The 24,493-nt window shown below is 55.9% G+C and overlaps 1 protein-coding gene across 2 annotated transcripts in view; it reads right to left on the minus strand.

Annotated features, from left to right (window-relative positions):
• ARHGEF10L (Rho guanine nucleotide exchange factor 10 like) overlaps positions 1 to 23,123 on the minus strand; it is a 34,495-nt gene extending 11,372 nt beyond the window's left edge. Inside the window, exons 1-19 of one of the 2 annotated variants that reach the window (XM_064396902.1) lie at positions 22,547 to 23,123; positions 18,875 to 18,936; positions 17,880 to 18,098; positions 17,457 to 17,484; positions 16,792 to 16,877; positions 16,521 to 16,604; positions 15,440 to 15,618; positions 14,163 to 14,279; positions 11,060 to 11,168; positions 7,770 to 7,876; positions 6,884 to 6,961; positions 6,631 to 6,810; positions 5,497 to 5,613; positions 5,308 to 5,400; positions 4,417 to 4,590; positions 3,091 to 3,236; positions 1,817 to 2,004; positions 839 to 954; positions 310 to 437 (exon numbers count right to left, since the gene is read on the minus strand). In XM_064396902.1, coding sequence (XP_064252972.1) covers positions 310 to 437; positions 839 to 954; positions 1,817 to 2,004; positions 3,091 to 3,236; positions 4,417 to 4,590; positions 5,308 to 5,400; positions 5,497 to 5,613; positions 6,631 to 6,810; positions 6,884 to 6,961; positions 7,770 to 7,876; positions 11,060 to 11,168; positions 14,163 to 14,279; positions 15,440 to 15,618; positions 16,521 to 16,604; positions 16,792 to 16,877; positions 17,457 to 17,484; positions 17,880 to 18,098; positions 18,875 to 18,936; positions 22,547 to 22,581 — 2,246 coding nt within the window. In that variant the 5' untranslated portion in view covers positions 22,582 to 23,123. The remainder of the gene's footprint in view (positions 1 to 309; positions 438 to 838; positions 955 to 1,816; positions 2,005 to 3,090; positions 3,237 to 4,416; positions 4,591 to 5,307; positions 5,401 to 5,496; positions 5,614 to 6,630; positions 6,811 to 6,883; positions 6,962 to 7,769; positions 7,877 to 11,059; positions 11,169 to 14,162; positions 14,280 to 15,439; positions 15,619 to 16,520; positions 16,605 to 16,791; positions 16,878 to 17,456; positions 17,485 to 17,879; positions 18,099 to 18,874; positions 18,937 to 22,546) is intronic. The other variant, XM_064396903.1, reaches the window with a different exon arrangement.
• Between the last annotated feature and the right edge of the window lie 1,370 nt (positions 23,124 to 24,493).

Consider the following 24,493-nt stretch of genomic DNA (forward strand, 5'->3'; position numbering starts at 1 on the left):
ATCCTTACCCCCATCATACTCCTCTTCAACATGGTTATCCTCAGCATCGTTATCCTCATCCCCATCACCCTCATCATCTTCATCCTCCCCCATCATCCTCCTCATCATTGTTATCCTCATCCTCATCATCTTCTCCTCATCATTATGCTCATCCCCATCATCATCCTCCTTCTCTTCCTTCTCCTCATCCTTCCCATCTTTTTCCTCACCCTCACCCTCCTCCTCTTTCTCATCCTCCTCCTCCTCCTCCTCCTCCTCCTCCTCCTCCTCCTCCTCCTCCTCCTCCTCCATCCCAGATTCCCGCCTCACTTGTCCGGTTTCCCGGGCAGCAGCAGCCGCAGGCGGCACTTGTTGGCCGAGTGGATCTCCTCCTCCTTGACCTTCATCATCCTCTGCAGGGCCAGGCACCAGTCCTGCGCCACCGTCATGTTCAGGTTCTGGAGAACATCGGGAATGGTCCCTCAGAGCCAGGATCAGCCCAGATCCCGCCCGGGAGAGCCAGGATCAGCCCAGATCCTCCCGGGAGAGCCAGGATCAGCCCAGATCCCACCCAGGAGAGCCAGGATCAGCCCAGATCCTCCCAGGAGAGCCAGGATCAGCCCAGATCCTGCCTGGGGGTGCCAGGATCAGCCCAGATCCCAGCCGGGGGAGACAGGATCAGCCCAGATCCCATCCATGGGAGCCAGGATCAGCCCAGATCCTCCCAGGGGAGCCAGGACCAGCCCAGATCCCATCCATGGGAGCCAGGATCAGCCCAGATCCTCCCAGGGGAGCCAGGACCAGCCCAGCTCCGGCCGGCGGTTCCCGGGCCAGCGGCGGTGCCGGGCGCGGGCGGTACCTGGTAGGTGCCGTGCAGGGTGCTGACGAGCAGCGTGATCTGCTCCACCACCGCCAGGTCCTTCTGCAGGTCCTGCAGCTCCTGGAAGAGCCGCGGGGGGCCCAGGTAGACCTTATCTTTGGGGGAAAAATGGGATTTCAGGCGCACGGAGTGCCACGGGATCCACCAGGTTGGAGAAGATCCAAGAGGGAGCCCAGCCCGTGACCCAACACCACCAGGGACAGCCCTGAGTGCCACAGCCGCTCTTCCTCAAACATCTCCATGGATGGTGACTCCCAGAGGGGTGAAATCCCCCAGATCCAGCCCAGGGAGATTCTCCTGCTGGGAATGAGGCTGGACCTCTGCATCTGCAACTCCACCACACCTCCCAGAGCAGTGAAATCCCCTAAACCCCCCAAATCCCAGCCCACCAAGGTCATCCCACCAGGAATGAGGCCCTGACCATCTCCCAGAATGGTGAAATCCCCTAAAATCCCCCCAAATCCCAGCCCAGGGAGGTTCTCCTGATAGGAACTCGGCTGGAGTGGCACATCTCCAACTCCACCACCCCTCAGAGCAGTGAAATCCCCTAAAACGCCCCAAATCCCCTAAAACCCCCCAGATCCCAGCCCAGGGAGGTTCTCCCACCAGGAACGAGGCCCTGAGTGCTGCACTGGTGACTCCACCACCCCTCAGAGGGGTGAAATCCCCTAAACCCCCCAAATCTCCTAAAACCCTCAAATCCCCTAAAACCCCCAAATTCCAGCCCCGGGTGGTCCTCCTGATAGGAACTGGGCTGGAGTGCCAAATCTCTGACTCCACCACCCCTCAGAGCAGTGAAATCCCCTAAAACCCCCCAAATCCCCTAAAACCCCCCAAATCCCAGCCCAGGGAGGTTCTCCCACCAGGAACGAGGCCCCGGGTGCTGCACTGGTGACTCCACCACCCCTCAGGGGGTGAAGTGCCCCGGAATCCCCCAGCCCCAGCCCGGGAGCTCACTGTGGGCGGCCTGGCCGGCGGGCGCGTGCCGGCGGGCGCCAGCGTTGGCCGCGGCCGCGGCGCTGTCCTTGTCACCGGCGCCGCTCTCCTGGCCCACCTCCACCACCTGCACCTGCGGGAGGGCCGTGCTCCACTTCAGCACGTACTTGGGGCCCAGGGGCACCAGGCTGCTGATTTCCAGCTGGCCTCTGCCAAGGCAAGAATTCCAGGTCAAGAAAACCCCGGGTTTTCCCAAAATCCGTGGATTTTCCCCAAAAAATCCCCCAGTTTTTCCCCCCAAAAATATGTGTTTTGCAAGCCGAGCACCCCACACCATGCAGGAACCCCAAAATGTGGGGCTGCTGATTTCCAGCTGGCCTCTATCAAGGCAAGAACTCCATGTCAAAAAAACCCCCCAGATTTTCCCAAAAAACATGGACTTCCCCCCCAAAAAAGCACCCCGCGAGCCAAGCACCCCACAGCGTGCAGGAACCCCCACAGGTGGGGCACACGACACAGCACAGCACACCTGGCACCTACCCTGCAGGCACTGGCCTGGAGAGTGGGAAAAGGAGGGATTCAGTGGGATTTCGGGAATTTTGGGTGGTTTTCCCACTTGGCGGCATCAAATCCCACCAACTCCACCCCATTCCCAGATCCCACAGCAGCAGGGAAGGAGACGGGTCAAAGGTGGGCAGGTAAATCCCAAATTCAATGAGATTTCAAAAAAAAATCCCAAACTTGATGGGAATTCTCCCAAAAACCCCAAACTCAATGAGATTCTCACCAAAAACCCCAGACTTGAAGGGATTTCCCCCCAAATCCCCAGACTGGGTAGGATCCCCTTAAAAACCCAAAACTCAATGGGATTTCCCTAATAACCCCAAATTTGATGGGATTCCCCCCAGAAACCTCAAACCCAATGGGAATCCCCCAAAAAACCCCAACTCAAATGGTGATCCCCCCAAACTCAATGGGATTCCCCCCAAAAATGAGGATGAGGGGGATGAGGAGGAGGATGAGGATGAAGAGAAGGATGCAGAGGATGGGAATGAGGAGGAAGATGAGGATCAGGATCAGGATGAGGATGAGGAGGATGCAGAGGATGGGAATTAGGAGGAGGAGAACGAGGAGAATGAGGAGAACAAGAAGGATGAGGAGAATGAGGAAAAGGAGAACGAGGAGGAAAACAAGGACGAGGAGGAGGAAGGTGAGGATGACAAGGATAAGGAAGAGGATGAGGATGTGCTGAGATCTCCGGGGGGTTCTGGGGTCAGGAGGTGCCCAGCACGTACTTGAAGTTGACGTTGGCGCAGACCAGGAGGTCGCTGAGCAGGAACACCTTCCTCTCCTTGGACTTGAGCAGCTGCCCGCGGTCGCCGTACACCGTCTCGGTCAGCGTCTCGCAGAGCAGCAGCTGCCGCTGCCCCGAGCTCAGCAGCTGCAGGACAACCCCAAGACGGTGACTCCAGGCTGGAGATGCCACCCCGGAGTGGCCAATCCCACCACAGAGCCAGAATCGCCAATTCCCAGCATTGTCAAAAAATAGAGATTCGCCAAGAGGTCCCCATCTTCCTCCAGAACCTCCCAAAACCTTCTCCAGAACCTCCCAAAACCTTCTCAAGAGCCTCCCAAACCTTCTCCACTACTTCCCAGAACTTCTCCAAAAGGTCCTCAACCTTCTCCAGAACCTCCCAAAACCTTCTCCAGAACCTCCCAAGACCTCCTCCAAAAGCTCCAAAAACTCCCCCAGAATCTCCCCAGTCCTCCTCCAGCTCCTCCCAAAAACCTTCTCCAGAACCTCCCAAAAATACATCTCCAGATCTTCCTAAAAACCTCCAAAAGCTCCCAAACTTTTTTCAAAAGCTCCTAAAACTTCTCCAGAATTTCCCCAAAACCTTCTCCAGAACCTCCCAAAAACCTTCTCCAGAACCAGGAGATCCTGACATGGAGTGGGAGCTCCAAATCCAAACCCAGCAGATCCTTGGGGAGGAATTCCCAAATTCCACCTTCAAGGTTTGGTTTGGTTCAAGATCCTCTGGGAGCAAACAGGGATCCTGCTTCCCAAAAACCCCAATGTGGAGAGGAAGCCACAAATCCCACCCGGCAGCTCCAAACCCTGCTGAGGATGAGGATGAGGATGAGGTGCAGAAGGTGGAGGATGAGGAGGATGAGGAAGAGGAGGAGGAGCAGGAAGGAGGAGCAGGAGGTGGAGGACAAGGAGACAGAAGGAGAAGGAGAAGGAGAAGGAGAAGGAGAAGGAGAAGGAGAAGGAGAAGGAGAAGGAGAAGGAGAAGGAGAAGGAGAAGGAGAAGGAGAAGGAGAAGGAGAAGGAGAAGGAGAAGGAGAAGGAGAAGGAGAAGGAGAAGGAGAAGGAGAAGGAGGAGGTGCAGGAGGTGGAAGATGAGAAGGATGAGGAGGATAAAGAGAATGAGGAGGATAAAGAGGATGAGGAGGATGAGAAGGCTGAGGATGAGGGTGAGGATGGGGACAAGAAGGATGAAGGAAAAGAGGATGAGGAAGATGAGGTGAGGACAAGGAGGAGAATGAGGATGAGGAGGATAAGGCTGAGGATGAAGACGAGCAGGAGGATGAGGATGAAGATGATGAGGAGCCCCCACCTTGTTGAAGCTGCTGCGGTCGCTGATGCTCTTGCTGAGCTGCTGCATCTCGGCCACCTGGTCGGCCAAGCGCTTCTGCTCGTTGAGCTTCTCGGCCAGCGTCTCCAGCTCGGTCAGCGCCAGCTGCAGGGACAGGCGGTCGGCGTGGCCGCGCGGGGTGTTCTTCAGCATGTCCTGGGACACGGAAACACCGGGAATGGCCCTGAGGAACCGCCACGGCAACGCTTACGGAGCTCCAGCACTGAGGTGTGGAGGATGATCCTTGGGGGGATCCAAAAATCCAACCAGGGTGCCCACTCCAAAGTGTGTCCCTGTCCTGCAGCTCCCAAAAAGGTGCTTCTCCACAATATTCCAAAAACCTTCTCCAGAACACCCCAAAACCTTCTCCAGAACCTCCTCAAAACTTTCTCCAGAATCTCTGCAACTTTGCCCAAAACCTCCCCAAAACCTTCCCCATAACCTCCCAAAAACCTCCTCCAAAAGCTCCCCAAAGCCTTCTCCAGAACCTCCAAAAAACCTTTTCCAGAACCTTCCAAAAACCTTCTCCAAAAGCTCCCCAAAAACTTCTCCAAAAGTTCCCCAAGACCTTCTCCAGAACCTCCCCAAAGCCCTGCAGAACCTCCCTTCTCTCACCTGCAGGAGAAGGATGGACTGAGGGAATTGGGAGCACTTTGGGCACCTCCAAAATCAAAGCTTCTTGGAATGGATCCAAAAATAAAAAAAATCCCAAAAGTCAAAAAAAATCTGGCCCTGTCCTGCAGCACCCAAAAAGCTGCTTCTCCAGAATCTCCCTAAAACCTTCTCCAAAAGCTCCCCAAAACCTTCTCCAGAATGTCCTAAACGTCCTCCAGAACCTCCCTGATGTCCTCCAGAACCTCTCCCTCGTCTCACCTGCAGGAGGAGGATGAACTGAGGGAACCTCTGGATGGGCTTCACCATCAGCCCGTAGAGCGTGACGCGGTCAGCACTGGCCATCTGTCGCTTCTGCCGGGGGAAACGCCACAAAAAGGGGATTTTTGGGAAAACGCCATAAAAAGGGGATTTTTGGGAAAAGCGGAGCTGCGGAGGGGCCGCGCTGACCTTGAGGAAGTCCAGGAAGGCAGGTTTGGTCAGACAGGCCTTCTTGATCAGGGACATGGCCGTGGTGAAGTTGTTGACGTAGTCGCTGTAGACGTCCAGCACCATGGACTTGGAGAACTGGGAGAGGACGGGAGAGCGGGAATGGCGTGGGGCTTCCCAAAAACGGGGTGGGGCTTCCCAAAAAACAGGGTGGGCAAGGTGCTGGGGGTGTCTCATCACTCTAATCCTCCACCAATCCCTGGTGGGATCCCAAGGGATGTTTGGGGCTGATTCTTGGTTATTCTTCCTACTGAAGTGGCAAGTTTGGCACCATGGACTTGGGAGAAGTGGGAGAAGACAGGAGAGCGGGAATGGTGTGGGGCTTTCCAAAAAATGGGAAATCATGCAGTGCTGGGGGTGTCCCATCACTCCAATCCTTCACCCATCCCTGGTGGGACCCCAAGAAAACCTTGGTGGTGATTCCCAGTTTTTTATCCTACCAAGGCCGTGAGACCAGCACCATGAACTTGGAGAAGTGGGAGAGGACAGGACCCTAGGAATGATGTGGGGATTCCCAAAAAATGGGGTGGGCAAAACGTGGGGTGCTGGGGGCATCCCAATTTGGGCTCCCTCACTCCACCCATCCCTGGTGGGATCCCAGGGGATTTTGGGGGTGATTCCCAACTGATGAGATCCCAGGGGGATTTTGGGGGCAATTCCCGATCTCTAATGGGATGCCAGGGGAGGTCTGGGGGTGATTCCCAGTCTCTGATCCCAGGGGGGTTTGGGGGGAAATTCCCAATCTTTGAGGAGGATTGGGGGCGATTCCCAATCTCTGATCCCAGGGGGATTTTGGGGGCAATTCCCAGTTTTTGATAGGACCCCAGAGGGAAGCCATTCCTGGTTTTTGCTGGGATCCCAGCATGATCTGGGGCAATTCCCGGTTTTTGCTGTGATCCCAGCAAGATTTGGGGCCATTCCTGGTTTTTGCTGTGATCCCAGCGGGATTTGGGGCCATTCCCTGTTTTTGCTGTGATTCCAGCAGGATTTGGGGCCATTCCCTGTTTTTGCTGTGATCCCAGCGGGATTTGGGGCCATTCCCAGTGTTTGCTGTGATCCCAGCGGGATTTGGGGCCGTTCCCACTCCCCCCTCACCGAGGCCACGAAGAGGTCCCCGATCTTCTCGTTGGAGTCCCACTCGGCCACGCGCGAGGCCAGGGCGATCTGGAACATGGAGTGGCACTGCAGGATCTCCTTCAGCCGGAAGAACACCACCTGGCACTTGCGGGCGCTCAGCACCTTGGGCTCCATCTCCAGCAGCGGGTTCCGGTAATCCTGCGGGAATTGCGGCGCTGGGATCGCGGGATCCGCGCCGGGGGATCCCCGTCCCGCCCCAGCGGGGCCCCACCTGCAGGATGCGCTTCAGGGAGTCCACGTAGCTGCGCTCGCTCTGCACGATGGAGCCCAGGATGTGCCGCCGGAGCACCTGCGGGGCACGGAACGCGTCCTGATCCCAAAATCCCCGATCGTGGGACTGGGGAAAGGCAGGCACAGCCCTGATCCCAAAATCCCCAATTGTGGGACTCGGGAAAGGCAGGCACAGCCCTGATCCCAAAATCCCCAATCGTGGGACTGGGGAAATGCAGGAACAACCCTGATCCCAAAATCCCCAATCGTGGGACTGGGGAAAGGCAGGCACAGCCCTGATCCCAAAATCCCCAATCCCAGGATTGGGGAAATGCAGGAACAACCCTGATCCCAAAATCCCCAATCCCAGGATCAGGGAAAGGCAGGAACAGCCCTGATCCCAAAATCCCCAATCCCGGGATCGGGGAAATGCAAGAACAGCCGTGATCCCCAAATCCCAGAAGAAGGGAAAGGCAGGCCCAGCCTGTGGGGCTCAGCCGTGATCCCCCAGCCCCAAATCCCAGGAAAAGGGAACCAGCCCCAGCCCTGCGGAAGCGCTGACTCAGTAGCGCTGGTTTTGCTGACTGTGCATTTCTCTGTTGCCCAATCACGGGGCCCAGGGGACACTGTGACCCCCCCAGATCCCGGGAAAGCCCTAATCCCAGATCCCGGGAAAGCCCCAGTCCCAATCCCAGGAAAGCCCCAAGCCCAGGTGATCCCAGGAAAGCCCCGTTCCCAGCAAAGCCCAGATCCAACAAAAGCCCAGATCCAACGAAATCCAGTCCCAGATCCTAGATGCAGGAAAGCCCTGATCCCAATCCCGGGAAAACCCTGATCCCAGGAAAGCCCCGATCCCAGGAAAGCCCCGATCCCAGGCGACCCCGGACCTGCTGCGGGCTCAGCCCCTCGGGCGCGGGGCCCAGCTCGGGCGGGGGGTGCCTCATGTCGGACACGGTGACCTCCAGGAAGCCGGTGTCCTCCTCCTCCGAGTCCCCTGCGGCACGGGAACACCAAAAACCCCAAACTGACCCCAAAACTGACCCCAAACCGAGCCTTCCGGGGCCGGAGGCGCAGCCCGGCTCTCCCAATATTCCCGCTTCTCCCGGTGTCCCGTGCCCTTGCGGAGCGGTCACCGGACACCGGGATGAGACGGGCAGGAGCAGGGATGGGACCGGGAGGGGACAGGCAGGGTCCCCATCCCAAAAATCCGCCCGGGAACAGCGCCTCGTCCTCGCTCCGAGACAGCGGGAAACGGGAAAAGGAGCCGGGAAAAGGAGCCGGGAAAAGCAGCCGGGAGAAAGGGGGAAGTGCTGGAGTGAGGACCAAAACAGCGCCGCGGGGAGGCGACAGGGAGGGTCCCCATCCCAAAAATCCGCCGGGAAGCAGCGGGGACAGCGTCTCATCCTCGCTCCCAGACAGCGGGAAACGGGAAAAGGAGCCGGGAAAAGGAGCCGGGAGCGCAGGAGAAGCGGGACGCGCCGGAGCGGGCAGCCCTTACCCGAGGCTGAAGCAGCCGAGGAGGAGGAGGGCGAGCGAGCCAAGGAAAGCTCAGGATGAGCCAAGGAAAACTCGGGATGAGCCAAGGAAAACTTGGGATGGGAACGCGGCCGTCGCCTCCACATGGCCCCGGCCCCATCCCGGGCCAGAAATCCCGGGAAGGGGAAGAGCCGGGGGGAGGGAAGGAGGAAGGGAAGGGAGGAAGGGAGGGAAGGGCTGCGGGGACCTTTTTCCTTCCCTAATTTCGGCTCCTCCTCCCCGGGGATGCTCTCCCGGGATTGCCGCGCCCCAAAGCCGCGCCGGCCATGCGGGAACAGCGGGACCGATCCCATGGGAACGGCGGGACCGATCCCATGGGAAGCTGCAGGAACGGCGGGACCGATCCCATGGGAACGGCGGGACCGATCCCATGGGAAGCTGCAGGAACGGCGGGACCGATCCCGTGGGAATGGCGGGACACGCACAGCCAACCCCATCCCATGGGAAGCTGCAGGAAAGCCGGGAATGCACAGCGGATCCCATGGAAAGCTGCAAAAATGCGGGAACACGCAGCCAATCCCATGGGAATGCTCTGCAAGTGCTGGGAACACACAGCAGATCCCGTGGAAAGCTGCAGAAATCATGGGAACACGCAGCAGATCCCATGGGAATGCTGGAAACACAGCCAATCCCATGGGAATGCTCTGGGAATGCCAGAAGCACACAGCAGATCCCACGGGATTGCTCTGGGAATGCCAGGAACACACAGCGGATCCCATGGAATGCTCTGGGAATGCTCTGGGAATGCCAGGAACACACAGCAGATCCCATAGGAATGCTCTGGGATTGCTCTGGGAATGCCAGGAACACACAGCCAATCCCACGGGAATGCCGGGAACACACGCGGCCGATCCCCCGGGAAGCTCCAGGCGCTGGGATCCAGCGGGATCGATCCTACCTCCCCTGGATCCTACCTGCCCCGGGCTGCTCCAGGGAAACCCGGGAGCTCCGGCGGGAGCGCGGCGGCTTCTCCGCCTCGGCCGCGCTCCTCCTGCGCTCCCCATCCCCTGCGGGACAGGGAAAGGCCCCGGGAATTGGGAATTCAGGGCAAAACCCGCAGGGAAATCCCAAGGAAGGCCCCAGCACTGCTGGGGGAGCGGCTGGATTATCCCAAAAACGCAAGGAGCGAGTTGGAGTTTGCGAGGAGTGGGAACGGCCCAGGGAAAGCTTCAAATGCAGGGAATTATCCAGGAAAAATGGGAAAGGGGAGCAGGATGAGGATTCCCTAAAAACCATCTTCTCCAAGGGCTTTGCTGGCCTGTGGGGTTTGGGTTTCCTGTTCCCCATTCCCTACAGGACAGGGAAGGGTCAGGAAAACCCCCCAGGAACTGGGAATTTAAGGAAAAATCCTGAAGGAAAAATCCTGAGGGAAAAATCCAAGGGAAACTCCCTGGGAACTGGGAATTCAGGGGAAAAATCCTGAAGGAAAAAATCCAAGGGAAACCCCAGTGCTGCTGGATGGAGTAGCTGTTTTATCCCAAATGGAAAAAGAGAACAAGATGCAAGTGGGAACAAAGGATACCTCCAAATATAGGGAATAATGCAGGAAAAACATGGGAAAAGTGAGAGGGATCAGAATTCCTGAATTCCGCCCTCTCCAAAGGCTTCTCCCAGCTCTGGGTTGTTTTCCCACTCTCCATTCCCTACCACACAAGGCTGGGTCAGGAAAAGCCCTGGGCATTGGAAATTCAGGGGGAAAACCCTGAAGGAGAAATCCAAGGGAAAGCCCTGAGGAACTGGGAATTCTGGGAAAGAAATCCTAAAGGAAAAATCCAAGAAAAACCCCTGAGCAATTGGGAATTCAGGGGGAAACTCTTGAAAGAAAATCCATGGGAAATGTGGGAATTGAGAAAGAAATCCTGCAGGAACAAAATCCTGAATGAAAAATGCAAGGACCAGGTGCTGCCAGTTTATCCCTGCAGGATAAAAGGAGGGAGGTGGCGCCTGCAGAGATCCTGGGAAGCTCCAGATCCATGGAATGAGGCGGGAGAAGGGGAAGGAGGTTCTGGAGGGATTGGATCGCCTGGATTCCCTGGGGATGGGATTCCCGGCTCCATAGGGATGGGATCCCTGGGGTTCCCTGGGGATGGGATCCCTGGGGTTCCAGAGGGATGGGATTCCTTGGGGATGGGATCCCCAAGATTCCTGAGGGATGGGATTCCTGGGGTTTCCCTGGGATGGGCTTCCCAGGTTCCATAGAGATGGGATCCCTGGTTCCATAGGGATGGGACTCCTGGGTTCCATAAGGATGGCATCTCCAGATTCCAGAGGGATGGGATTCCCTGGGGATGGGATCCCCGAGGCTCCCTGGGGATGGGATATCCAGGGTTTCCCTGGGGGATGGGATCCCTGGTTCCCTGGGGATGGGATATCCAGGGTTTCCCCGGGGGATGGGATCCCTGGTTCCCCGGGGATGGGATCCCTGGTTCCATTGGGATGGGATCCCTGGTTCCATTGGGATGGGATCCCTGGTTCCCCGGGGATGGGATCCCTGGTTCCATTGGGATGGGATCCCTGGTTCCATTGGGATGGGATCCCTGGTTCCCCGGGGATGGATTCCCTAGGGTTCCCTGGGATGGGATCCCTGTTTCCCCCGGGATGGGATCCCCGGTTCCCCGGCTGCGGGGTGCCGGTGCCTCACCTGGGCCGTCGCGGCGCTGCAGGAAGGTGACCCTGCGCAGCACGGCCATGCGCGTGCGCTCCAGCCCGTCCTTGGTGCCGCTGCGCGCCGCCCGCATCAGCTGCGACACCTGCAACGGAAACCGGGGCCAGCGCGGGCATCACCACCGGGATCACCGCTGGGATCACCACCAGGATCACCACCGGGATCACCACTGGGATCACCACTGGGATCATCACTGGGATCACCACCGGGATCACCACCGGGATCATCACTGGGATCATCACCGGGATCATCACCGGGATCACCACTGGGATCACCACCGGGATCACCACCAGGATCACCCCTGGGATCACCACTGGGATCACCACCGGGATCATCACCGGGATCATCACTGGGATCACCCCTGGGATCACCACTGGGATCACCACCGGGATCACCACCGGGATCACCACAGGGATCACCACCGGGATCATCACTGGGATCATCACCGGGATCATCACTGGGATCACCACTGGGATCATCACCGGGATCATCACTGGGATCATCACCGGGATCATCACTGGGATCATCACTGGGATCACCACTGGGATCATCACTGGGATCATCACTGGGATCACCACTGGCATCATCACCAGGATCACAGGGGTCACTGGGATCTCAGGGAGCACAGGGATCACAAGGATTAATGGGATCATCACTGAGATCGCAGGGATCACCAGGATCACAGCAATCACTGCTGGGATTGCAGGGATCATCACTGGCGTCATCACCGGGATCATCACAGGGATCAACAGGATCACTGGGATCATCATCGGGATTACAGGCATCACTGGGATCTCAGGGAGCACAGGGATCACAAGGATCATCAGGATCACTGGGATCAACAGGATCATCACAGGGATCAGTGGGATCATTACTGGGAATGCAAGATTCACCAGGATCACAGGGATCATCACCGATATCACTGGAATCGCAGGGAACACCAGGATCACAGGGGTCACAAGGATCAATGGGATCATCACTGGGATCACAGGGATCAGCAGGATCTCAGGGAGCACAGGGATCACAAGGATCAATGGGATCACCACAGGGATCATAGGGATCATCACTGAGATCATCACAAAGAGCACAGGGATCATCAGGAACACCAGGATCACAGGGATAACAGGAATCATAGGGATCACTGGGATCACAGGCATAACAAGAAAACAGAGATCTCAGGGATCATCACCGGGATCTCAGGGATCAGCATAGGGATCTCAGGGATCATCACCGGGATCTCAGGGATCTCAGGGATCAGCATAGGGATCTCAGGGATCATCACCGGGATCTCAGGGATCTCAGGGATCAGCATAGGGATCTCAGGGATCATCACCGGGATCTCAGGGATCTCAGGGATCAGCATAGGGATCTCAGGGATCATCACCGGGATCTCAGGGATCCGCATAGGGATCTCAGGGATCAGGAAGCTCCAGGCTGCCCCAGGATCCCTCTCAGATCCCGCCCCTCAGGAAGATCCCTGGAGCACCATTCCCTGTTTTCCCACGCAGGCGGGAGCAGCAGGCACACAGCCATGCTCGGGGATCGTCCCTGGATCCCCCCGGATCCCTGGGGATCCCTGCCGTGGGTGTGCAGCAGCCGGAGCGGGGTCGTGCAGCGCAGCCAAGTGGGGCCAGCCAGGGATCGGGTGTGTGGGGCAGGGAGAGGGGGATCGGCCTTTCCCACCCCAGTCCTGGGGTTTTACCCCAAATCTGACAGTTCTACTCCAAATCCTGGCATTTCTACTCTAAATCCAAGAGTTTTACTCCAAATCCCAGTGTTCTACCCCAAATCTGACAGTTCTACCCCAAATCCCAGCATTTCTACTCTAAAGCCCATGTGGTACCCCAAATCAGACAGTTCTACCCTAAATCCCAGTGTTGTACCTCAAATCTAACAGTTCTACCCCAAATCCCAGTGTTCTATCCCAAATCTGACAGTTCTACCCCAAATCCCAGTGTTCTATCCCAAATCTGACAGTTCTACCCCAAATCCCAGCATTTCTACCCTAAATCCTGTGTGGTACCCCAAATCGGACAGTTCTACCCTAAATCCCAGTGTTGTACCTCAAATCTAACAGTTCTACCCCAAATCCCAGAGGTTTACCCCAAATCCCAGTGTTCTACCCCAAATCTGACAGTTCTACCCCAAATCCCAGCATTTCTACTCTAAAGCCCATGTGGTACCCCAAATCAGACAGTTCTACCCTAAATCCCAGTGTTGTACCTCAAATCTAACAGTTCTACCCCAAATCCCAGTGTTCTATCCCAAATCTGACAGTTCTACCCCAAATCCCAGTGTTCTATCCCAAATCTGACAGTTCTACCCCAAATCCCAGCATTTCTACCCTAAATCCTGTGTGGTACCCCAAATCGGACAGTTCTACCCTAAATCCCAGTGTTGTACCTCAAATCTAACAGTTCTACCCCAAATCCCAGAGGTTTACCCCAAATCCCAGTGTTCTACCTCAAATCCCAGCATTTCTACCCTAAATCCCAGTGTTGTACCCCAAATGTAACAGTTCTACCCCAAATTCCAGTGTTCTACCCCAAATCTGATGGTTCTACTCCAAATCCCAGCAGTTCTACCCCATGGAATACCGGCCAGGATGGGATGGGGTGGGAAAAGCTCAGCCCTGAGGTTCCACAATTCCCAAAATTCTCCTTCCTGAATTCCTTCCTTCCCTCCTCCCCTCCTGAATTCCTTCCTGAGTTCCTGAATTTCTTCTTTAATTCCTTCATTTGTGAATTCCTTCCTGAATTCTTGAACTCCTTTCGGAATTCCCAAACTCCTGATTGTCTTCCTGAATTCCTTCCCAAATTCCTGAACTCTATTTTCTTCCTGAATTCCTTCCTTAATTCCTTCCTGAATCCCTGAATTCCTTCCTGGATCCTCAAATCCCTGAATTCCAATGGCCTGGGAAGCCCCAGGATCTGTCGGACACGAGCAGCACCCCAGCAGCTCCAGGCCGAATTTCTGGGACAGGAATGGGATGGGCCCAGCCTGGATCCATTCCACAAGGGAATTTTATCCCCCCAGGCCGGGAATTTGGGGAATTTCGGGATGTGGACGGGGTCGGTACCTTCCAATCGGATTTGTGCTTCAGCTCCTGCATTTCCTTCCCCCCAACTCTCAGAGCCAGGAGCTCCCGCTTAGTCCTGGCGCATTTTTCCTTGAGTTTATGGAGGTCTGGAGAGAGCTGAGCCCAAAGCAAAGCGGGAGAGCAGCAGAGCAGAGATCCCAGGAAGCAGCAAATGCAAAAAAACAGGAGAGATCATCCCAAAGGAGCAGGGAACAGCGGCGGCAGCCCGGAATTCCGGCTGGGAGCAGGCAGGGAGTGCGGGAGCAGTGGGGAAAGGCTCAGAAACAGGAGGAATCATCCCAAAAATCCTGAAATGCCAGCTGGGATGGAGCAGGGGGTGCAGCAGGAGCAGGGAAAGGCAGGGAGAGGCTCAAAACCAGGAGAAATGACCCCAGAATTCTGTCTGGGATGGAGCAGGGAGTGCAGGAACGGCAGGGAAAGCAGCACAGAACAGGCAGCAGCATCCCGGAATTCCAGCTGGGAGCGAGCAGGGAGTACAGGAGCAGCAGGGAATGGTTCAGAAACAGGAGAAGTCACCCCAAAAATCCTGTCTGGGAGCAAGCAGGGAGGGCAGAAGCAGGGAAAGACAGAAAGAGGATCAAAACCAGGAGGAATCATCCCAAAAATCCCGAAATTCCAGCTGGGAGCAAACAGGCAGTGAAGGAGCAGCAGAGAGAGGCTCAAAAATGGGAGAAACCATCCTGGAATTCTGGCTGGGATGGAGCAGGGAATGCAGGAGAAGGGAAAGGCAGGGACAGCCCCAAAAGCAGGAGGAATCATCCCAAAGCGGCAGGAACAGGCAGCAGCATCCCAAAATTCCGACTGGGATGGAACAGGGAGTGCAGCAGGAGCAGGGAAAGGTAGGGAGAGGCTCCAGCAGGGGGAAAATTATAAAGGGAAGGAGGAAATCGGAAAGAAAATTCCAGGAAAAACGCAGCAGCATCAGCGGGATGCTCCGGGGCCTCCATGCAGGAGAATCCTGGGAAAAGCCGGCATGAGAATTCCAAGGCGATGGATGAGAATTCCAAGGGGATGGATGAGGATTCCAAATGAATGGATGAGGATTCCAAGGGGATGGATGAGACTTCCAAGGGGATGGATGAGACTTCCAAGGGGATGGATGAGGATTCCAAGGAATGGATGAGGATTCCAAGGAATGGATGAGGGTTCCAAAGGGATGGATGAGGATTCCAAAGGGATGGATGAGGGTTCCAAAGGGATGGATGAGGGTTCTAAGGAGGGTTCTAAGGAGGGATGAGGATTCCAAGGGATGGTACCTTGGGCTGGAACGCCGCGCGGAGCTTGGCCGGCTCCGCGTCCCGCCGGGATTCCGGCCGGGATTCCTCTCCGGACTCGCCCTCGCTGTAGCTCTCGAACTCGCTGGAGCTCCAGCCCAGGTCCTGCCCCAGGCGCGTCCCCTCCCCGCGCTGCACCTCGGCGTAGATCAGCCCCGCGCCTGCCGAGCCCGGGAACCCCGCTGCATTCCCGCTGCATTCCCGCTGCATTCCCGTTCCCACTCAATTCCCATTCCATTCCTGCTCCCATTCCATTCCATTCCATTCCATTCCATTCCATTCCATTCCATTCCATTCCATTCCATTCCATTCCCACTCAATTCCCATTCCACTCCCATTCCTGCTCCCATTCCATTCCCATTCCCGCTCCCATTCTATTCCCACTCCCACTCAATTCCTATTCCCGCTCCCACTGCACTCCCATTCCCACTCAATTCCCATGCCATTCCCACTCCCATTCCCATTCCCACTCAATTCCCATTCCATTCCCACTCCCATTCCCACTCAATTCCCATTCCATTCCCACTCCCATTCCACTCCCATTCCCACTCAATTCCCATTCCATTCCATTCCCGCTCCCCTCCCACTTTTACTGCTCCATTCTCGCTCCATTCCCGCTGTTCCCTGGGCTCCCAAGCCATGGGAATTCCGGGCTTTGACTGTTTGGAAGGGAGTTGGGAGCACGCCGGGATGCGTGGATGGATCATGGGGGGATTGATCCCCTGGGAGTGCAGGGAATGAGGGAATAGAGGAAGGGGAAGGAGAATAGGAATGGGGAATGGGGAATGGGAAATGGGAAAGGGAGGGAAAGGAAGGGAAATTTTGGGAATTGGGGAATCCTAATGCAGAACTCCAGAATTCCCATTCTCCGGAACCCTGAGGGTCCTGCAGCCCTCTGGGAGCAGCTCCATCCCGCCCAGATCCTGGGATTTCCCTGGTTATTCCCACCCACAGCCTCCTGGAGGATGGGACTCTGCTTCTTGATGGAAAATGGGATGGGGGCCCCTGGAAAACCGGGAAGAGGCGGCTCCCGGCTGGAAAAGCAGGAAGAGCGCTCCCGTACCGTCCTGCTCCACATCCAGGCCCTCGCAGGGAACGTCGTCGTAGATGACCTCGTCCTCCACCTCCGGGAAGGAGAAACGCTCCCCTGGAAACCCCGGGATCGGGATTGGGATCGGGATCAGCAGCCCGGGATCCCAATGGGGTGCAGAAACCTTCCCAAGCCCACCAGGGGTTTTCCAGGGGTTATCCAGGGGTTATCCCAGGGGTTATCCAGGGGTTATCCCGGGGTTATCCAGGGGTTATCCCAGGGGTTAATCCCAGCCTTTCCCCACCTCGGCAGATGCTCTCCCTCTTCCAGGTGCGGGTCCGGATCTGGGAATCTCCTCCGGCCTCGCCGTTGCTCACCTGTGCTGGGATCCTGCAGGAGCATTCCAGGGAAAAATCCCTTGGGATCAGGGGCAAATCCCCCGGGATCGAGGGTGCCCAGAGATCCCACCCACTCTCACCCCCATTCCCACTGCAGGAACAAAATAAGGAATTTTTTAAAGGAATCCCCCCCCCATCTGCTCCTTGGGAACCCAGGATTTAGGGTCATCCCAGATTTTTAGGGATGTCCTGCCAACACATGCAGGGATGATGGAAAAGATCCCAAAATCTTGGAGTTCTCCTGCTCGGAGCTGTTTGAAATATGGACAAGTTGGGGGAAACTGAGGCACAGCAGCAGCTGTGACATCAAACAGAGGGGACGGATCCCAAAGATCCATCACGGGACCCAAAATCCCATCAGAACTCCTGGAATTCCCACCAAAACCTCCTGAAACCCCCCAAAATCCCAGGAAACTCCCTGGAAATCCCAGGAAACTCCCTCAAATCCCACTGAACCCCCTGAAATCCCACTGGCACCCCAAAACTCACAGGAAATCCTACTAAATGCCCCAAATCCCACCAGAACCCCAAATTCCCTGGAAATCCCACTAATACCCCAAATCCCACTCACCCTTCCTTGGTCTCTGGCTCCAGCCCTTCTGTGGGGAAGGAAAGCAAAGAGAAACAGTGTTGGCAGCCCAGGATGCACCGGGAATACCAGGAATTTCCTACGGGAATACTGGGCATTCCATACTGGGAATGAGCAGGAATTCCACATGGGAATACCAGGAATTTCCTACTGGGAATACTGGGAATTCCACACAGGAATGAGCAGGAATTCCACATGGGAATATCAGGAATTCCCCACTGGAAATGAGCAGGAATTCTACATGGCAATATTGGGAATTCCATACTGGGAATACTGGGAATTCCACATGGGAATGAGAAGGAATTCCACATGAGAATACCAGGAATTCCACACTGGCAATACCAGGAATTCCATACTGGGAATACCGGGAATTCCACAACGGGAACGACTGGGAACGTTCCTCACCGGAGCTGGGCGGGCGCCGCCGGCGCGGGGGCGCCTGGAGAGCGATGTCAGCACCGGGATCGGCTCCGGGATCAACTCCGGGATCAGCTCCCGAATCCGAGTCCTCGTCCTCCCCCTCCTCCCCCTCCTCCTCCTCCTCCTCCTCCTCGCTGTCCTCGAAGTCGAAGGCCTGGCCCAGCTCCTCCATCCCCGCGGGGCTGGGGGGATCCGGGGGAGATCCTGCACGGGAACGGGCACGGAAAACATGGAATGGGGCACGGCAGAGCGGGGAACGGGGATGGGGGGGGGAAAGGGGAGGGATGGAAAAGGGGGATGGAGGAAAAAAGGGATGGAGATGGGAGAGGAGAAGTGAGATGGAGACAAAGGAGGGAGAAGGAGGAGATGGAAAAGGGGGATGGAGGAAAAGGGGGATGGAGGAAAAGGGGGATGGAGGAAAAGGGGGATGGAGGAGATGGAGGAAAAGGGATGGAGATGGAGAATGCAGGGAAGGGGAGGGACAGGGATGGGAAGGGAACGGAGACCAGGAATGGAGGGAGGGAACCAGAGAACCAGGGAACAGGGAAATAGGGAATCAGGGAAATAGGGATTGAGGAATCAGGGAAATAGGGAATCAGGGAACAGGGAATCAGGGAAATAGGGATTGAGGAATCAGGGAAATAGGGAATCAGGGAAATAGGGAATTGGGGAAATAGGGATTGGGGAAATAGGGAACCACGAAATTGGGGAATCAGGGAAATTTGGAATCAGGGACATAGGAAACCAGGGAATCGAGGACAAGGAATCAGGGAATCAGGAAAACAGGAAACCAGGAGCAGAGAATGGGACCAGCACCCCCCAGGATCCAAGAGCCCTCCGTGTTTTCCCAATCCCAAGAGGCTCCAGCTGGGATATCCGGGATACCCCGGGTGCTGCTCCCTCCTTCCCACCCCGGGCTGGCTGTCCCATTCCCAAAATCCCCCGAATTCCCAAATTCCCGAAGCCGAGGCTGACAGTACCTACTGCAGGCGGGGGGGGGCGAGGCCATGGCGGGGGGGGCTCAGCTGCTCCAGGGGCGTTCCTGCAGAAAACAGGGAAAAAGGGTTGGGAAAGGGGGGAAAAGGTTGGGAAAGTGGGGGAAAGGATGGGAAAAGGGTTGGGAAAGGGGGAAGAAAGAGTTGGGAAAGGGGGGAAAGGGTGGGAAAAGGGGGAAAGGGAAGGAAGGATTGGAAAAAAGGGGGAAAAAGGGTTGGGAAAGGGTTGGGAAAAATGATTGGGAAAGGGCAAAAAAGGGTTGGGAAAGGGGGAAAAGGATTGAAAAAGGCTTGGGATAAAAGGATTGGAAAAGGGGGAAAAGGAGAAAAAAAAGGGTGGAAAAAGGGGAAAAGGGTTGGAAAAGGGGGGGAAAAGGGTTGGGAAAGGGGGGGAAGAGGTTGGGAAAGCGGGGGAGAGGGTTGGAAAAGAGGGAAAGTGGTTGGGAAAAGGGAGGAAGGATTGGAAAAGGGGGGGGGGAAAGGGTTGGGAAAAAGGATTGGGAAAGGGCAAAAAAGGGTTTGGAAAGGGGGAAAAGGGTTGGAAAAGGGGGAAAAAGGGTTGGGAAAGGGGGAAAAGGGCTGGGAAAGGGTGATCAGCCCCAATCCCAGCCCTGGAAAGGACCGGGAGGCTCCAGTGGGATGGATCCAACTCAGGCTCCAGCTCGGGCAGGGAGCTGGGAACAGCTCAGGGAGAATTTATCCCGGGAATTGTGGATCCTGCTCCTGGGGAAGGGCGGGAAGCACCGGGATCCGGCCAGGATCGATGCAGGGATCGATGGAGCATCCGGCCGGAAAGCGGAGAGCGCCTGGAGGGCACCGGGAAGGTCGGAGCCGGGGGATGGTCCCAAGGGATGATCCCGGGAAAGGGCCCAGGAAAGGTCCTGGGAAAGTTTGATCCTTTTGGGATCTTCCCTTCTGGAATTCTTTTCCTGAAGTGGGAACCTCTCCTGAGTCACCCAACCTGGGAATTTTCCCCGTGGATGCAACACCGAGCAAGCCAGGAATCCAGGAGAAGAATCCACCAAAAACCAGGAGATCAATCCACAAAAACTGGGAGAAGAATCCCCAAAAACTGGGGGAAAAATCCCAAAATAACAGCTGAATCCACAAAAAAACCAGGAGATCAATCCACAAAAAAATGGGAGATGAATCCTCAAAAACCAGGAGAAGAATTTCCAAAATTCCAGGAGCAGAATCCCTAAAAACCAGGGGATGAATCCCCAAAATCCCAGGGAAGCTCCGTAGCTGGGTGTTCCTGGGACACCAAGAATTCCCAATTTCTGCAGTGCTGAGAAAAACCTCAAAGTTGGGAATCCTCAGGAAAAACAACTCCAGGATCGGGATTGGGATCCAGCCCCTTCCCGTTCCAGGCCCTTCTCCCGGTGGGAATCGCGGCCCATCCCAAATTTATCCGGGGAAAAGGTCACTCCCGTTTGGAGCTCTGAGCTCAGCCCAGCCCAGCCCGGATTTATCCCAGGCCTCCAAAATAATCCCGGGATTGGGATGGATCCAAGGGAAAAAGGGATTTTTCCTGGAGTGTTGCACCCAGTCAGGGGTGGGAACATCCCGGGAACAAAACGGATCCCATGGGATGAGGGAAAAATGGGATCTGTGGGAATGCACAGGGAGAGGAAAAGCGGGAAGCAGGAAAATCCAGGGGTGGGGGATGGGAATGAGGAGTCCCAGGAGCTGCTGGGGATCCATGGAAATGAAGTGGGAGAGCAAAATCGGGAAGCAGGAATCCATGGAAATAAACTGGGAGAGGAAAATCAGGATTCAGGATAATCCAGGCATGTGGGGATGGGGAATCATCCCTGGGAATGGGGAGTTTTGGGAGCTGCGAGGGATCCATGGAAATAAAGTAGGAGAGGAAAAACAGGAAGCGGGAGAGGAAAAACGGGAAGCAGGATCCATGGAAATGAAGTGGGACAGGAAAAAGGGGATGCAGGAGAACCCAAGGATGTTGGGATGTTGGGAAGATCTCTGGAATGGGGATTCCAAGGAGGCCCCGGCCCTGGGAGCAGCGGGATCCAAGCCCAGCCTGGCCTCTCCCATCCCAGGGTATTTTTATCCCGGGATATTTTTATCTCTGGCACCAGAGCTGCTGCCTGGGGGAGCTGCTGATGGATCCGCCCAGGGATCATCCGGGAATCATCCCAGGGATCCAGATCCATCCTGGGATCATCCCAGGGATCCAGATCCATCCTGGGATCATCCCAGGGATCCAGATCCGTCCCAGGAATCATCCCAGGGATCCAGATCCATCCTGGGATCATCCTGAGCCCTTCCCAGGGATCCAGATCTACCCTGGGATCATCCCACAGATCCGGATCCATCCCAACCGGCCGGGATTGGATCAGGGATTGGGAACAGTGGGGGGAAATCCAGGATCCATCCCAGCAGGAAATCTGGGATTCATCCCGGTGGGAAATCCAGGATACAACCCTGTGGGAAATCCAGGATCCATCCCAGCAGGAAATTCGGGATCCATTCCAGTGAGATTTGCCAGGAATCGGTCCCGCCCTGCTGCTAATCCCAGGAATAAATAACTGGGAATAAATAAATAATAACCTTCCCCAAAATCCCCTTTATCTTCTCCAAATTCCCCTTCATTTCACCCCACAAATTCCCTTTATTTTTCCCCAAAACTCCCTTTCATTAGGCTCCAAAACTCCTTTTATTTACAAAAAAAAATTTCCTTTCATTTGTCCCAAAATTCCCTTTATTTGTCCCAAAATCCCCTTTATTTGTCCCAAATCCCCTTTATTTTTGTTACAAATGGGAATTCCCCTTCCCATTCCCGGCTTTTTGGGAGTCTTAAAACCAAAAATCTTTAGGGAAAAACTGGGAATTTTCCAGCACGAATAACAGCAGGAACAGCCGGGGCAGTGGGGAGGGAAGGGTTTATCCCAACAGGAAAACCTCTGGATATCGGGATTTGGGGGTGGGAATGGGGATTTCCAGGTGGGAATGGGGATTTCTGGGTGGATCCATGGATTGGGGAATGAATCCTGGGATTGCCAGGTGGATCCAGGGATTTGGGGGTGGATCCAGGGATTTGGGGTGGATTTTTGGGAAGCAGGGGCAGCAAGAAAAGTGGGAATGGCTGTGACAGCAGCGAGCGGGCTCCTCCCGCCGGGAAAACCTCTGGTGGGGGAATTTGGGGATGGAAATGCAGATTTGGGGGTGCATCCAGGGATTTGGGGCTGGATCCAGGGATCTAGGGCTGGACCCAGGGATGTGGGGCTGGATCCAGGGATCTGGGGCTGGATCCAGGGATTTAGGGCTGGATCCAGGGATCTGGGGCTGGATCCAGGGATCTGGGGTTGGATTCAGTGATCTGGGGCTGGACCCAGGGATTTGGGGCTGGATCCAGGGATCTGGGGCTGGACCCAGGGATCTGGGGTTGGATCCAGGGATGTGGGGCTGGACCCAGGGATCTGGGGCTGGACCCAGGGATGTGGGGCTGGACCCAGGGATTTGGGGTTGGATCCAGGGATGTGGGGCTGGGTTTTGGGAAGCAGGCCGGCAGGACGAGCGGGCTGGCTGGGGCGGAGGGCACCGGGAGCAGCCCTGGCGGTTCGGGGCTGGGGGCGGCCCCGGGCTCGGGGGGATCCCGGCGGATCCCGGATTTCGGGGAGCCGGGAATGCGCTGACCTGGGCAGGCCGCGGCCGCCGCTCGGTGTCCGCATGGGCCGCGGGCCGGGAAGGGCCGATCCCGGCGGGATCCGCTGCCCGGGGACCCCGGGATCCGCCGGGGCTCTCCCGGGGCTGGGCCCGCAAGTCCCAAAGCGCGGCGGGAGCGCCGGGCCCGGCGCGGAGCCGCTGCCAGCGGAGCGAGGGATGCCGGGATTCGGGAATCATCGCCTTCCCTCCTCCCCTTCCTCCTCCTCCTCCTCCTCCTTTTCCTGCTTTTCCTCTTCCTGCTCTTCCCGCTTTTCCTGCTTTTCCTCCTCCTGCTTCTCCGGCTTTTCCTGCTCCTCTTTTTCCTCCTTTTCCTCCTCCTTTTCCTGCTCCTCCTTTTCCTGCTCCTTCTGCTTTTCCTGCTTTTACTGCTCTTCCTTTTCCTGCTTTCCCCACTTTTCCAGTTTTTCCTCCTCCTCTTTTTACTCCTTTTCGTCCTTCTTTTCCTGCTTTTCCTTCTCTTTTTCGTGCTTTTCCCGGATTTTTGGGAAGCGGCAAAAGCATGCGTGGGGCTTTGTGAATTAAAGGAGGTTTTCCTGGTTTTTTTGAGAATTAAAATTATTTTTCCTGATTTTTCCTTTTTTTTTTTTTCTTCCAAGAATTAAAGTCATTTTTCTTGAGGTTGGTTTGGTTTGGTTTGGTTTGCTTTTTTGGGGGTAGGGTTTGTGGGTTTTTTGTGGTTTTGGTTTTTTTTTTTTTTTTTTTAATTAAAGTGAATTTTCCTGGGTTTTTGGTTTGGTTTGGGTTTTTTGTTGTTCTTCTTTGTTTGGTTTTTTTCCCCCAGAAATTAATGAAAGTGATTTTTCTGGAGTTTTATGCTAGGATTGACAGCAATTTTCCCACAGTGTTTTTTGGGGGAAATAAAGTGATTTTTCTGGAGGTTTTTCCTGGAATTTCCAGTGATTTCCCTCCGGATTTACGCTGATTTTCCAGGAATTTTTTGGGAATTACAGCAATTTTCCCAGGTTTTATCAATCCTTATTTCCAGCCCTCCTGTCCCAGCCTCCCAGGATGCGGGAACGCTGATCCCAAAAATCCCCTCTGGGCTTTGGGGTGAGCCCCGATTTTGGGGTGGCTCCAACCCCTTGGAAGAATCCCAGAATTCCAGACCTTGGATCCTCCATCCAAGGGGGTCAGCCTTGGGATCCAACCTTTGCCCGGTGCTTTATTGGGGTTTTTTTGGGATCCAACCCTTTCCCACAGGTGTTTTTTTGGGATCCAACCCTTTGCCGGTGGTTTGGGGTTTTTTGGGGACCCCACCCTTTACTGCAGCTTTTTTGGTTTTTTTGGGATCCAGCCTTTCCCACGGTTTTGTTTTTGGGATCCAGCCCTTTCCCACAGGTGTTTTCTTGGGATCCAACCCCTTCCCAGTGTTTTTTGGGAATCCAGCCCTTTCCTGCAGCTTTTTGTGGGGGATCCAACCCTTTCCCACAGGTTTGGGGTTTTTTTAGGGGGGAGGGGGATCCAGCCCTTTCCCACGGTTTGTTTTTGGGATCCAGCCCTTTCCCACAGGTGTTTTCTTGGGATCCAACCCCTTCCCGGTGTTTTTTTGGGATCCAACTCTTTCCTGCAGGTTTTTGGAGGGGGAATCCAACCCTTTCCCACGGTTTTTTGGGGGATCCGACCCTTTCCCGGTGTTTTTTGGGATCAGAGATGCACACACCCCAAATCCGCCCCTCCAGAGCCCCCCCGGGTGCTCATTCCCGACCCATTCCCGGTTTTGCAGCCTCCCCCATCCCAAAAAAAGCTCACCTGGGCTGGGAGAAGCGGGAGCGCGCCGGGAATTTCCCCGCGGAGCGGCCGCGGCCGGGCCCGGCTCGGGCGGGGCCGGGCGGGAGCGGGGCCGGGCTCCAGCCGAGCCTGAAATTCCGGGCCATCATTCCAGGGGATCGGCCGGGCGTGCGGGAGCCGCGATCCAGC

Source organism: Passer domesticus, chromosome 22 (assembly GCF_036417665.1).
Source record: "Passer domesticus isolate bPasDom1 chromosome 22, bPasDom1.hap1, whole genome shotgun sequence".
Taxonomy (NCBI): domain Eukaryota; kingdom Metazoa; phylum Chordata; class Aves; order Passeriformes; family Passeridae; genus Passer; species Passer domesticus.